Raw genomic sequence first — 15,501 nt, 5'->3', positions numbered from 1 at the left:
GAATGAATTCCAATGCCAGTGTACTGTTAGGTTACGTAGACTGTGCGCCCCAAAACACTGACAGATCACATCAAAACAACATAGCCCATGGCTGTGGGCTCTTATTGTTAATGGCAGAGCCCCTATCTCTGAGCCAGGAGGCCCACTTTTAAGTCCCATCTGCTCCAGAGGTATGTAGAAAATATTCATCCCGTTGGCCTGGTGGTTCAGTGGTTAGCATGACTGCCTCACAGCACCAGGGACCTGGGTTGAATTCCTCAGGCAACTGCACACGGATAGTTGCACATTCTGCCTGTGCTTGTGTGGGTTTCCTCCCACAGTCAAAGATGTGCAGACGAGGGGAATTGGCCATGGGATATGCAGGGTTACAGGGATAGGGTAGAGGGGTGGATCTGGGTGAGATGCTTTTCAGAGAGTTGGAGTACACTCAATGGGCCAAATGGCCTTTTTCTTCACTATCAGGGTTCTATGATGCAGCGATCTGCAACAAAGTACCGTGTGTACCCAAGATGTTAGTCTGTACATGGACAGCATTTGCTACATGATCCTCAGCGTGCTTTCGAACATTCGCTTTACGCAATTTCGCTTTTACAGAAGAGGTACGTTAGTAACAGTTTTGGGAATCCGAAGAGGATTTTCGCTTTTACAAAAAAAAATGACAAGACAAGACTTTTTCCCCCTACATAAATCACGCACCTTAGCTTTACACCATTTTCGGCTTGCAAAAGGTTTCCTAGGAATGCTATACTTTCATGTAGTGTGGGCTCCCTGTATTGCCTTGGCGCACAGTGTGGGGCACATGAGAGAGGGAGGGAGGACGGACGGACGGACGCATGCATGCGCACGCTGCAGCCAGAAACATGTACATACACTGCATCTGTTTCAACTCAACCAGAAAACAGACAGACAGTCAGTACCTATTTTTGCCTTCAACAATCTAGTTTGCCAGTTTGATTTGATTTATTAATGTCCTGCATACTTCACAGGCAAGGTTTACAGATGCACTATAGAAAGCATTCTATCTCTTGCATCAGGCCTTGGCATAGCAACTGCTCTGCCCAGGACCATAAAGAAACTGTGGAAAGTTGTAAACACTGCCCAGACCATGACAAAAGCCAATCTCCCATCCACTGACTCCACCTACACTTCTCATGGCTACAGAAAGGCAGCAAACAAAGATCCTATCCATTCATCCATCCATTCCAGTTATAATCTCTTCCAACCTCTTCAATCAGGCAGAAAATACAGGAGAGATTAAACATGTACCAACAGGTTCGAGAACAGTTTCTTCCCCACTGTTATTAGACAGCTGAATGGACCGATCAAATTTCAAACCTAAATTTCGATCTTGCTTTTGTGCACCTCCTTTGCAGCTGTAACTTTATTTCTCACCTATTCAATCACCCTATGATCTTTGTAGATCGTGTCAGTACTGCACACAAATCAAAGTTTTTTTACTGTACTTAGGTACACGTGACAGTAATAAATCAAATTGAAAAAGTGCATCAGGGTAGTAGAACAGAGTGTAGGCCACAGTGTTACTGCACAGAGAGACACACAGAGACCAACATTAACCACCAGTCATCATAAACTGTTGCATTCTCAATAGCAACGTTTCCACCAATTACAGTCCATTTGCCAATGAAATTAGCACTCTTACATCAAACAAATCTTTTGTCCCTTTCACATTGATATTTCATGCAAAAATTCCCAAGACGAGCAAAATAAAAAGCTTTGATAAAAATGTGCCTTTAAGCAGCATCAGGCCAAGCTCAATGCACACGAACAGCTACTAATCTAAATTGCAATTGTGGAGAATACTTACAGCTGGATAACAATTCACAGAATTGTTACAGTGCTGAAGGCTGCAACTTTGAGCCATTCTATTCACACTGGCTCTGAGCATTTTAATTCATTGACAATCTTCTGCCTTTTTCCTGTAAACTTGTGCAAGTTATGTATGTTAGTGGTTTTTGGAATGCAGTGATGATGACAGACGCAAGTTATCTGCTCTGTTTAAGGCATTTTAAACAAAAGTTGTTACTTTACAAAGATGTCAATTTAACTTCGTTGAACAGAAGTACATTTTGCTTCAAGGTGAACCTTCAACCGTGAGTCGCTGTCTCTCCGTGACCAGCCAGGACCTGTGTCTATGCAGATGGGGCTTTGGGCTGACCTTATGCCTTTTCACAACGACAGAAACTGGATGACGTGAGGTTTGCAACACACAAAAAAGTACAAAAGCTCCTACTATTGAGGGGGTCAGGGGTCTGGGCCTGAATCTGTTACCTACTGAAAATAGTAGTCATATAATTCTCACAACCTCTAATATTGCTGTTGAGCAGATCCTGCAAATCAGCTGCAAGATTTTTCTCATAACTGGCAGTATAAAACTGTTGTGGTTTGCCCTCAGCATTATTCCTGTTCATCCAGTTTGCTCCAAGTTACTGTTGGGTAATCTTGAATTAAGCCTGCCCTGCAAATGATTTAATTCCTCAACAGCAGAACTGATTTCTTAATCAGCATTACCACAATGCCAATAGTTGTGGCGCATTTAAAAGGATATTTAAATTGATAATCTGTTCTGTTGTCAGTATGGCATGGAAAGCACATCAAAGCAATGTGACAGTTGATTTTAATGTTTATTCTAAAATTTATTTCCAGCTGCAAGTGTATTCAATCATGAATCCAATGTTTTAAAAGTTAACTATGCCCACCTGCATTGTACAAGCCAAACGTCTACATTCACAGCAGCTTGTTTCACAATGTACTTGATTACAGTGGTCAACTAGGAGAAATAAGACAATCCGTCCATTCAGTTTATCGAAAAAGGTTAATACACACTGTACGAAAAGCTCGGAGTGAACTGGTTGCTAATTTTGTAGTCATATTCCGAGATTGCAATTTTTGATATCTACATCAGTGCCCTTCAGAATCATTTTAAAGATCTGAATGGTGTCATTTCTCAACTTCCTGAAATAGTAAAGATATCTCAGTTTGGTATTTAAATTAATAATGTGTCATGGTTTCAGCTGATCACAAGTCACATAAAAAAATGAATAAAAAAGGTATATTTCTGTTAATCATATTTTGCATATTAATGTCATAGATGTAAATTGTTCTTGAATGATTTCATGGATTTCACTTACCTCCTTTATAGCTCATTTCTGCTAAAAGGAAAAGCGGGCAGTTAGAACAGTGCTTGTAATATGGACACTGAACAATTGCTAATGTTTTCAAAGTCATGTTGTGTGACGAGTATGGATTTCACCCTGTATTACATTATGTAATTCCACTTAATGCTGAAATGTTTAAGGTCACTTTGGTCCAGTCAGTTATTGTGGCAATATAAAGCAAGAAAAAGGAAGACAAATTTTTCACACACTTGAAGTGACCTAGAAGTATTTACATTGACCATAAAAATCACATGGTTCTCCTCAGAAAAAAAAGACTATTACCTTTGTGTCATTAGCCACTCATTTCCAGAGTTTTTGTTATTGCCACCGTCATCCCTGGTAGGGAGTGGAATTTTACCACCCAACACCTTTAAACTCACCAGCATAAAATCCAGCCCAATATTTCTCTGCTTGGATAATAAAACATTCAGATGTGTGTATTACTTCAGTAATACTAGATGTTCTCTTGTGCTTCCCCCCCACCCCACCCACCCAAGTACAATTCAGAGAAGAAAATTTGAATAGAATTCCAGATGTTAGGCTGAATACATGGTCCCTGCTCAACTGCATCTGTTATTCAAAGTGCAAGATATTCACCAGAAATATTGGAAAATATTCCAAAGCTTGTTCGCAAGCTCTAAAGAAATGAGCTTTAAGTCACCTGACTCACCCTGCAATAAACTCATTCAGCAACACATGGAACTAACAGACAGTAAAGGATCCCCAAATAATGTTACTTTAAAGAGTCTCATTCTCTACATAGTAGCTATCATCTGATTTGCCCTTCAAGGCAGACAGTTAACATCTGGGCATTTTTTGGCCCAGTTTCTGGCGTCTAATGACTGGCTGTGCTGTAATGCCTTTAGCACCTATTGAAACATCTGTACTGCAGTTATGGATACCTCAGGCTGCCATGTGAGGCTAAAGGCTAATTGAAGCAGCCAAGAAAGAAAGAGCACCTTCAGTGTGCCAGTGCAGCCTTGGATAATCGGAGAAACAGTGAATGATGACAAAGACCTCAATCCTGATACCAAGCTCATGAACTTCAAGTATTACCTGCCTAAATGAGTCAATGTGCAATAGATACCACAAAGACCCTACAGTGGTTAGCACTGCTCTCTCACAGCACCAGGGACCTGGGTTCGATTCCTGACTCGTGCGACTGTCTGCGTGGAGTTTGTACATTCTCCCTGTGTCTGCATGGGTTTCCTCTGGGTGCTCCAGTTTCCTACCACAATCCAAAGATGTGCAGGTCAGATGAATTGGCCATGTTAAATTACCCATGGTGTTAGATATGCGAGTCAGGGGTAAACAAATATAGAGTAGGGGAATGGGTCTGGGTGGGTTACTCCTCAGAGGGTCGGTATCGATTTGTTGGGCCGAAGGGACTGTTTCCATACTGTAGGGAATCTCTCTCAATCATTGATGTATCTGCAAAGTCTTATGAATCCACTGGCAGGATAGATGTGCCAATGTCAGTGTCTTCTCTCAGATCAACAGAGGCACTAGTTACAACCAATCATCTGCAAGGTATAGACCACATCGCCCACAGGCATTGAGACCTGCAGCAAAACAAAAAATGCCCTTCCACCCACTGCATCCAAGCCAGTCAATAACAGACACTTAACTATACTAATCCTGCCATGATTTCCAAAACAAGCTCTCTACTCCGAGCTTAGTCATGGCAAGTGGTTCCCAGGAGGGCAAAGGAAATGCTTTTAGGACATCCCCAAATCCTCCATGAAGAAAAGGTAATATCAGCTGATGGGAATGCCCAAAGTGAAGAAGAAGGAGAATCCATGAAGGAGCTAACTATCTTGTGCATTTCTGACAGGTCCAGGTAAGAAGTACAAACAGCTGGAATACTCTTTTTTTTTATGCACCAGAGAGATGGTTCCTGCCTCTAGTTACTCTTGCTTATGTGGTGAGCTGCCTTCTTCAAGCACTACAGTCCATGAACTATAGTTAGACCCACAATGCAATTTAGGGGGGAGTTACAAGATTTGATCCAATGACACTCGAGGAACATCAATATATTTCCTAGTCAGGATTCACTGTGGCTTGAAAAGGGAACTTGCAGGTGGTAGTGTTTCTATATATCTGCTGTCCTTATCCTTCTAGATGGAAGCTTCCATGGGTTTGGAAAGTGCTGTGTAAGGAGCCTTGATATATTGTGTAGATGATACCCACTCTTGCTAGTGAGCATCAGTGGTGGAGGAAGTGAATGGTTGCAGATGTGGTGCAGTCAGGTGGGCTGCTTCGTCCTAAATGATATCAACCTTCTGGAGTGTCATTGGAACTGCATCCATCCAGGGAATTGGGGAGTATTCCAGCACACTTCTGACTTGTGCCTAGATGGTGGACAGGCTTCAGGAAGTCAGGTGGCTCACTGCAAGATTCCTAATCTCGGACCTGCTCTTCTAACCACTGTATTTGTATGCTGGTTGAAGTAACCCTCAGGACGTTTTGGTGGGGATTCAGTAATGCCACTGAATGTCAAGGGATGATAGTTAGATTTCCTCATGTTGGAAATGGTCATTGCTTCACATTTATGTGGCACAAAAGATACTTGCTACAGGTCAGTCCCTTGACTAAACTAGGGGGCTAAAAGATATTTTAAAAGTATGGAGTAAATGGGTTGCATGATTTCAAAATGAGACCTCTAAAACAAAGTATTGTGTCCATTATAAAAAATTGCCTAAGTTGTTCTGATCACATCAGATGACAATATTGGACAATTCAGATTCTAGAATGATTACTAGATAGGTTTTTACAACCATTGACAATGACTACATTGTCACCATTAAACTAGTTTGTTTTATTTCTAGAGTTTTTAAAAATAAATTCAAGTTTCACCATCTGCCACGGTGGTTTTGAAACATCCTCAGAATGCTAGCCTGGAATTGTGGATTACTAGTCCAGTGTCATTATCGTTACACTACTGCCTCCCCTTTGAGAGGATATGTTTAATAGTTGCAGCTGGTTCACATGACGGGGAGTCACATACTTATTCACATAAGGTTACAGATATTCTTTAATAATAGAACACAAGCTTATTACAGAAAATAAGTAAACAAAGATATATATGTAGAAAACAGTTAGAAAGATCGTAAAAAACATCAAATAAGAGTTTAAGCTAATTTCCCAATATTATTTTTAGAGAGACCTAATCTTGAGAAATATAATTCCTTTCTAAATCTTACACTCATGCTTTCTATTCTTTTCTTTGGACAATGGAGACCAGTTATTAAGATTCCTTCCCAAGTCTCCCAGTATGAACCTCAATTCTGATGGCACAGACTTTTTTTTAAGTTCTAAAAACTTGAAGATATCCAAACTCTTCTGATTTGGAAACTCCCCAGACTAGCAATCACTTCTGCCACAGTGGCTAGCTCCACTGAACTGAAAAATAAAACTCTGTCCTCTTGCTAAAAGAAAATCTGTTCTCTTCTGAACTGAACTTTGAGCTCTTCTGAACTTCGGCTCTCAAACTTCTGTTCTCAAGTCAACATTCAACTAAATGCACCAATATGTTAACTCTGCCTGTCATAAATTAAAACATTATAAACACAAGAACTACAGGGTTTCTCCCAGTCAACTGCAGTCACTTTCTTAGAATTGATGCATTTAACTCAATTTTCCAAATTTGACTTGGATCTTTGAAAAGAAAATCCCCTGCAGAACTGAGCCACATCTATTAGACACTACTTTGAAATTCAAACCCAAAAATGCAAGACATTATACACTGCGTATAAAATATATCTCCCATCATAACCTCAAGAATATATAAAATGTTTTGTAATGGCACCAGCCTAGAGAATTATAGAAACTACCAGATATTAGATTCCTCTACCATCAACTTAGAATACATTCAGATCATCATTTCATTTTAGGATTGAACTCTAATGTAATACTATAGCTAAATGGCTGGAGTCCCTCGGATGCTGGCAAATAAACACAGACACATACATACTTATGAATAATAAATAACATAGCAGAAATATAACTGAATTTTGCATTGCTGATTGCAGAGTATCATGCTGTAACACAAAACTGGAGAAACTCCACTTCAACATAATGCCACACACAGAACATCAGGACCACTTGGTTACAACACAATGTTTCGGATCATGAGATCCTTCATCAGAAGTCTTTCCGTCGAGCTTTTCCAGCAATTTATGTTTTGGTTTCTGATTTACAGCATCTGTGATTTTCTTAGTTTCCATTGGGTTATACTCCTGATCATTATAATGGTGTGACCTGATCATTTAGAATTCATACAAAAGTGTACAATAGATATTAGATTAGATTAGATTACTTACAGTGTGGAAACAGGCCCTTTGGCCCAACAAATCCACACCGACCTGCCGAAGCGCAACCCACCCATTCCCCTACATTTACCCCTTTACCCAACACGATGGGCAATTCAGCATGGCCAATTCACCTGACCTGTTCATCTTTGGACTGTGGGAAGAAACCCACGCAGTCAGTCACCTGAGTCGGGAATTGAACCCGGGTCCCTGGCGATGTGAGGCAGCAGTGCTAACCACTGTGCCACCGTGTCGCCCACTAGTATCTGGTATTTCCCATATTTGACATGCCTTTGTGAAGCGTGTGTGTATTATAGGAATTAGTAGATGCAAGATATTTCAATAAGGTACTGCACGCAAGGCTACTCAACAGGATCAGAGCCCTCAATATTGGGGGGGGGTTATACATAAGCATGGATAGAGGTTTACCTAACTAATACAGAAAGAGTAAAAAGTGAGGTCTGCAGATGCTGGAGATCACAGCTGAAAATGTGTTGCTGTAAATAAAGGAAGTATTTTTAGAATGGCAATGTGTAAACAGTGAAGTGCCACAGGGATTAGTGCTGGGGACACAAGCATTTATAATTTAAATTAATGAGGTGGAACACAGAAGTGAATGTACTATTACCAAAGTTGTAGATGACAAAAATAAGTGAGAAAGCAAAGAGTAAGGATGAGACAGGGCATCTACAGGAGGAAACATCGACAGGCAAAAACTTAACGGATAAAACATAAATGTGAGAAAACGTCAGGTTATGCACTTTAGCAAACAAAGAGGGCTTGATTATTATTTAGTTTGGGAAAAACACTGTAGAAAACTGCAGCACAGATGCATTTGGAGTCCTAAAGCTAGCATTCGAGTTCGGTGTGTAATAGTGAAGATAAATGGTATGTTGGCTTTTATTTCAAATGGAATGGAGCATAAATATAAGGACGTTTGGCCAGAACTATACCAGGCATTAGTTAGACCACACTTGGAATAAAGCTAAAGAGAAAAGTAAAATTATCCACAATGTCAATTCCAGCTAATAATTTGGTACTGTCACAAAGGTAGTCCTTTTTTTTCTAAAAGCTGTTTCTTGGCTCAAGGATACTCTGTCCTTGATTTTTTTTCAGAAGGAAAATAAACCAGGCCGGGCTCCAATCAGATTGGTTTGGTACAGAGATGAAAAGGATTTTGAGAGGCCTTTTGTTTACATATCAACAGATGAGACTTCAGGCCAAAGTGGTCATGTGTTAGAAGTGACCTGTAAATGAAAGGAATGGTCAGCTCTCCAGCTGGGCAGTTTAGTTCAGTCCAGAACTGGTTGGGTGTTCAATAGTGAACTGTGTGGAAACTCTTTTCTGCCCTTCTAATTTAAATCTGTAAGCATCTGATTCTTTTTTGTACTGTGTTTTAAAGGAAGTTTACTTATTGGGACTGTTGTGTATATTCAGAACAGCATTCTAGGTCTAATTTGGATAGACTGGGTTTTGTAGGAGTTCTTTATTCTGTGTTTTATTGTGTAATTTTGTGAATAAATGTTTTGTCTTTGAAACCTCTACCTTAATCTAGGTAATTTTCTCTGTACAAATTGCAAAGTTATGGTCTGGGCTGCCTGCTTAAGAATGTTTTGAGTGGTCTGGCCTAGTCCATAACAGCAGACCACAACATTTTGGCCTAATAACAAAAACAAAATATGAGTGAACCACCACCACCTCAAAGAAAATTATTTTCTTGTATAACATAGAAGTGTACAGCACAGAACAGGCCCTTTGGCCCACGAGGTTGTGCCGAGGTGTAAAATGTAATAACTTAACCTACACACCCCTCGACTCACCGCTATCCACGTGCATGTCCAGCAGTCGCTTAAATGTCCCTAATGACTCTGCTTCCACCACCACAGCTGGCAACACATTCGATGCATTCACAACTCTCTGCATAAAGAACCTACCTCTGATGTCTCCTTTATACCTTTCTCCAATTATCTTAAAACTATGACCTCTCATACCAGTCAGTCCTGCCCTGGGGAAAATTCTCTAGCTATTGACTCTATCGAATCCTCTCATTATCTTGTATACCTCGATCAGGTCTCCTCTCTTCCTCCTTCTACCCAGAGAGGAAAGTCCGAGCTTATTCAACCTTTCTTCATAAGGCAAGCCCTACAGTCCAGGCAGCATCCTGGTAAATCTTCTTTGCACCCTCTCCAAAGCCTTTGTATCTTTCTTATAGTAGGGCAACCAGAACTGGACACAATATTTCAAGTATGATCTCACGACTGACTTGTAGAGCTGTAGCAAAACCTTGCAGCTCTTAAACTCGATCCCCCTGTTAAACAAAAGCCAAAACACCAGCTGAGCAAGACAAGTATATTTGTGGCAATCAGTTTACATTACAGGTGATGCAGCAGGGTTGTGTATGTGATGACACCTCAATACCTGAAAAGCCATTGTTTATATCTTGATCCATACCACAAATGCTGCAGAGGGAAAGGAGACAGATCTGGCCTTAACTTTGCCTGAAAAGTGAAAACCTCACGACAAACGATTTGGGAACTCCACCCATTTCATCTTAGTTCAGAAAAGACAGAATCCAACTTTTCTGCACCCCTGTGCTTTTGTTGAAAATCAGACCACAGCAGAAGATGAAAGTGTGTGCGTGACCTGACTCTGAGGTTTATTTCAGTCTGGCAACCTCCTGCTAAAGTTACCTGCATTCTTAAAGTGCACTACAGAGCCCACAGGAGTGACTTTCTTTACAAACTGGCAACCTAATGAGTCAAAGTACCCAGAGGACAGCACCAATGGCTAGAAGTTACAAATCAAAAGTGCAAGGATTGCATTTTTATTTCTAAAGATACTGTCTTGTGTATGTCCAATTATAGATTCACAGGACTAGTTAGATCAAAGTGCAGATCATTTTTAAAACACCAGAACAAATCTTATGGTCAGCCTTGCCAGACTATAACTGTTATTTGCAAACATGGCTTAGTTTACAGAGCTAAATTATGATGTTCAGTTGCAAGCTGGAGCCTTATCCAAATTTTTGGGAAAGCTTCTTAAAAAGATCATGTACACAAAAAATATTGACACTGTTAAGATCAAATAAGAAGTGTTCAAGATTACAAAGTGCTTTGATAACATAAATAAAGAGAAACTGGTTCTACTGATAGCAGAGATGATAGAGAACATAAATTGGAAGTAGCAGCAGCGAGGAGACTATTTTTAAATACATTCCCTGAAGTGGTGGTGCAAACAGCTTTATTTTTTTTTAAAAAGGGAGTTGGATAACTTTGCAAAATGTGCAATTGTGTTTGGGGAGGAGCTGAGTACTGTGGATAATTGGTTAGATGTTTTAAAGAGCTGGCACAGAAGAATCTGACAGAAGTGAAGACAAGTATGTGATTTAAAAATGCAAATGCAGTTACAGGTTTGAGCTGTGTCGGCATCAAACATCACCATTACCACTTCCAAACAATTGTGGGCAAGCTATATTGCAAGCTTAAGAGAATTTTCTATATAAAGAATCAACATTGACATCAACACTGCTCAGAGTTTGCCCAGCTAGGTGGGCGAGGTGAGGTGAGAGTGACTGCCCTTGGCACCAAGGTCACATTTGATCAAATGTGACATTAATGAGCCTGAGCAGAAATGCAGTCAATAAGAATCAGCAGGAAAATTCTCTGCTGCTTGGAATCAAGTGTGATACAAAGAAAAATGGCTTGGTTGTTGGAGGTCAATTATCTCAGCTCCACGACATACCCACATAGGATCCTCAAGGTAGTGTCCTAGGCCCAACTATTTTAACTGCTTCATCAATGACTTTCTCTCAAACATGAAATGGTCAGCAGTGGAGATGTTGGAGGTTTGCAATAAATGCTGGCTCAGTCAGTGATGCCCATATCACATGAATACATTTGAAAAAGTAACAAAACCATACACAGTCTATGCAAGTTCCAGACTGTATTCCAGCTGAAGTGGAGTTAATGGACACTGGTGCAAGGATACTATGTTAAAATGACTTCAAGTAGAATTTTTAATTGGTGAATGTCCATATACAAAGGCCATTGCTAGGCATTTTAAGCAAACATTATTCTTCCAATATGAATGTGTGCAAAAGTAGTAGAAACAGCACTATAATGCCAACATGTTAAGCACTGCAAAATCATGGTTAGTATTCCCTCAAGTTTAGAGGTTTAACAGGAGATTTAATCTGGATAGTTAAAATAATAAAAGAGATTCAAAATGTAGGTCTACAGAATTGTTAATGCAGGGTGAGGCCATTTTGACGATCATGTTTGAATGTGGTCTATGCGCATTTTAACTTAGTGACAATCTTATGCCTGTTCCACATAACCCTGCACTTTGCATGATTATTTAAAGAAATAAACATTGGTTCTTTGACACCTCAATTGAAGCTGCTTCTTCCAAGTTTCCAGGTGATACATTCTAAACCCTAACACCTTGCAATGTGAATAAGTTTCTCCTCACTTGCATTTCTTTCTTTTGAAGACACGAAAATTATGCCCTCTGCCTGTTACTGTTGAAGAGTAGGAAAAGTTTCTCTCCAGTCACACTGTGCAAACCCTCATGATTTTGAAAAATTCGATCAAATCTCCTTTCCCAGAAAAAAAACCAAACAGTTCGGACTTCCTTAATCTTTCCTCATAATTGAAACGTCTCAACATTGAACTGTTCTTGTAAACAGAGTCCTAGAGCTGTACAGCATGGAAGCCAACCCTTCGATCCAACTCGCCAATGCTGATTAGATATTCCAAATGAATCTAATCCTATTTGCCAACATGTTGCTGTAAACCCTTCCTATTCATATGTCTATCCAGATGCCTTTTAAATATTGCAATTGCACTAGCCTCCACCACTTCCTCTGGCAGTTCATTCCACACATACATATCACCCTTTGTGTGAAAAAGTTGGCACACCCTTCTAAATCTTTTCCTTCTCATCTTAAATCTATGCCTTCTAGTTTTGGACGCACCTACCCTAGGGAGAAGACCTTGTCTATCTATGTCACACATGATTTTGTGAACTCCTAGAAGGTCATCCCTCAGCCTCTGATGCTCTAGGAAAAATAGCCCCAGCCTACTTAGTCTCTCCCTATAGCTCAAAACCTTAACCCTGGCAACATCCTTGTAAATATTTTCTGAAACCTGAAAGGGTTCACAACATCTTTCCTATAGCAGGGAGACCAAATTGCACACAGTATTCCAAAAGTGGCCTAACCAATGTCCTGTACAGCTGCAACATGTGCTCGCAACTTCTACAATCAATGCACTGAGCTACAACGGAAAGCATACCAAATGCCACCTTCACCATCCTATCTACCTGCAACTCCACTTTCAAAGAGTTATGAACCTGCACTCCAAGATCTCTTTGTTCAGCAACACTCCCCAGGACCTTACTATTAAATGTACAAGTTTTGCCTGATTTGCCTTGCCAAAATGCAGTACTTCATATTTATCTAAACTAAGGTCCACCTGCCACTCCTTGGTCGATTAGCCCATCTGATCAAGATCCTGTTGTACTGAGGTAATCTTCTTCGCTGTCCACTACACCACCAATTTTGGTGTCATCTGCAAACTTATTAACTATACCTCCGATGTTCACATCCAACTAATTTGTACAAAATGACAAAAAGCAGTGGATCCAGCACCGATCTTTGTGGTATACCACCAGTCACTAGCCTAGAGTTTGAAAAGCAATCAAATTTCGAGCCAGTTGTGCATTCAAATAGCTAGTTCCCTACGTATTCCATGTGATCTAACCTTGCTAGCCAGTCTACCATGAGGCACCTTGTAGAAAGCCTTACTGGTCCACATAGATTGCGTCCACCATGTCCTCTTCATTACTTCTTCAAAAAAACTCAATCAAGTTTGTGAGATGTGATTTCCCACACACAAAGCCATGTTGACTATCTGTAATCAGTCCTTGTCTTTCCAAACACATAAATCTTGTCCCTAAAGGATTCCTTCCAACAACTTGCCTACCACCAATGACAGGCACACCAGTCTATAGTTTCCCTGGTTTGTCCTTACCACCCTTCTTAAACAGTGGCACCACATTTGCCAACCTCCAGTCTTCCAGCACCTCACCTGTGACTATTGATAGTGCAAATGTCTTAGCAAGGGGCCCAGCAATCATTTTCCTAGCTTCCCACAAAGTTCTCAGGTACACCTGATCAGGTCCTGGGGATTTAGCTATCGTTAATGCATTTTAAGACATCCAGCAACTCCTCCTCTGTATTTTGAACATTTTTCAAGATATCGCTATTTATCTCCCCAAGTTCTCTATCTTCCATGTCCTTCTCCAGAAGAAGACTGATACAAAATACTTGTTTAGTAAGATTTGTTATCTCTTCTGCACTCTCCAACGTGTTCACATTTGTCCTATAATGCTGCACCAGAACTGTACACAATACTCCAATTGAGGTCTCACATAAGTTCATCATAACACAAACTCTATGGCACAGTTTACAAAACCTAGAATACTGTATGCTTTATTTACAATTCTTTCTGTTCTGCATGAAAATGACTTGCGTACAAGGACTCGATGCTCCTGCACACATTCAAGAACACAAGTGTCAAAAAGCACCTAATAACCAATGAAGGATTTTCAAAGTGTAGCCCTGTGGTAGTGCAGGAAACAGGCACCCCAATTTGGACACAGCAAGCTCCCACAAACAGCAATGTGATGATCAGTAAATCAGTTTTTGTGATTTTGACTACAGCATAATAGTGGCTTGGACGCCAGTTTTAACTGCTTTGGTCGTTAACACTGTACCTGGTGATCTTTGGCCTGACAAAGCAACTGGGACATTGGTTTAACAACAGAACAGAAAATAAAAACTTTTGAATATAACTATCAGCAATACCTGTACTTGGAGAGGAACGTACCGGATCATTACTCAGAGTGACACAAAACAAGTCGGACCAGTACGTGTCACACACAAGTTTTACTGCTCGTCTCCCCCTCATCTGGGAACTTGTCCAAAAGATGGGATTTAAAAATGGAACTGTTGGGGCAAATGGACACGGAAGGACGGAAACAGAAAAATAAATGCATTATTGCACATTTTCCTTACATTGAAACATTTCCGCTGTTTTATTAAATGGTAAGTGAAGGTGGAGGTGGCAGAGCTTGCAGCTTGGGATCTGGGGCCTAGCTTAGTTCAGTCTCCAAAGTGCCATCTGCTCAGAGCCTGGGGCTTACCGGTCTTAAAGCGCAGATGCTTGTCGTTCGGGTCGCCGAAGTTTTCCAGCAGGGACAGGAAGAGGAGCCCGAAAGCGTTCTGGATGCCAAACACCGAGCCGTTACACCACATGGAGGCGAACATCACCACCCAGCCCCAGCCCCCCTCAGGGGGCACGAAGGGCCCAGGGGGTGGGGGGAGAGCACTGCCTGGGTGTTCAGGGGCTTGCTCAGGGCAATGGTCGCCATCCCCTGAGCCCGCCTGCAGCTTGCACTCCTCGTCAGCCACACTCGCCTCCCCGTTGAGAGACTCCTTCTGGCGGCTGAGTGGGCTCACATTGCTGCTGCTATCCCGCAGTTCCCCCTCTCCCTCCACCGACTCCTGCTGCTCTGACTCCACAGGGTCGGAGTTCGGGTCCCTTCCTGTCATCTCTCACTACCGTCCCGTCTGCAGATCAAAGACCATCCGGCTATCGACCCTTCCTAACAACAAAGCTGGAAAAAAATAAAATTAATAAATGCTTTGCGTGGCAAACTTCCCTTCTTTTGTGTGTTCGTACCAGTTCCGAGCACACGCTGTAAGATAAATCCGTTCCCTCTCTTATCTTCCTTCCCTCTGATTAAATTGTAACACTACAGCCAGTATCTGGCAACGTTTACCTTGGACTCATTCTTAAATGGTTACAACTTCTGGGCGTAGCCTCTCCATCGCCCAGCACCAATTGGACACGTCCTTTCCTCTCTCCTTGATCCTATTGGCTGTTCTGCCTGCCCATCACAATCAGGGGGCGCGGCAAGCTTCTCCACGCCCATTCCCTCTTTTGGGCCAC

The 15,501-nt window shown here is 41.2% G+C and overlaps 1 protein-coding gene across 1 annotated transcript in view; it reads right to left on the bottom strand.

Annotated features, from left to right (window-relative positions):
- slc16a10 (solute carrier family 16 member 10) overlaps positions 1-15,300 on the bottom strand; it is a 127,995-nt gene extending 112,695 nt beyond the window's left edge. Inside the window, exon 1 of the mRNA XM_060848711.1 lies at positions 14,693-15,300. Within this exon, the coding sequence (XP_060704694.1) occupies positions 14,693-15,101 (409 nt within the window). The 5' untranslated portion in view covers positions 15,102-15,300. The remainder of the gene's footprint in view (positions 1-14,692) is intronic.
- Positions 15,301-15,501: the final 201 nt, after the last annotated feature.

Source organism: Hemiscyllium ocellatum, chromosome 3 (genome assembly GCF_020745735.1).
Source record: "Hemiscyllium ocellatum isolate sHemOce1 chromosome 3, sHemOce1.pat.X.cur, whole genome shotgun sequence".
Taxonomy (NCBI): Eukaryota; Metazoa; Chordata; class Chondrichthyes; order Orectolobiformes; family Hemiscylliidae; genus Hemiscyllium; species Hemiscyllium ocellatum.
This window is presented reverse-complemented; position numbering and strand designations above follow the sequence as displayed.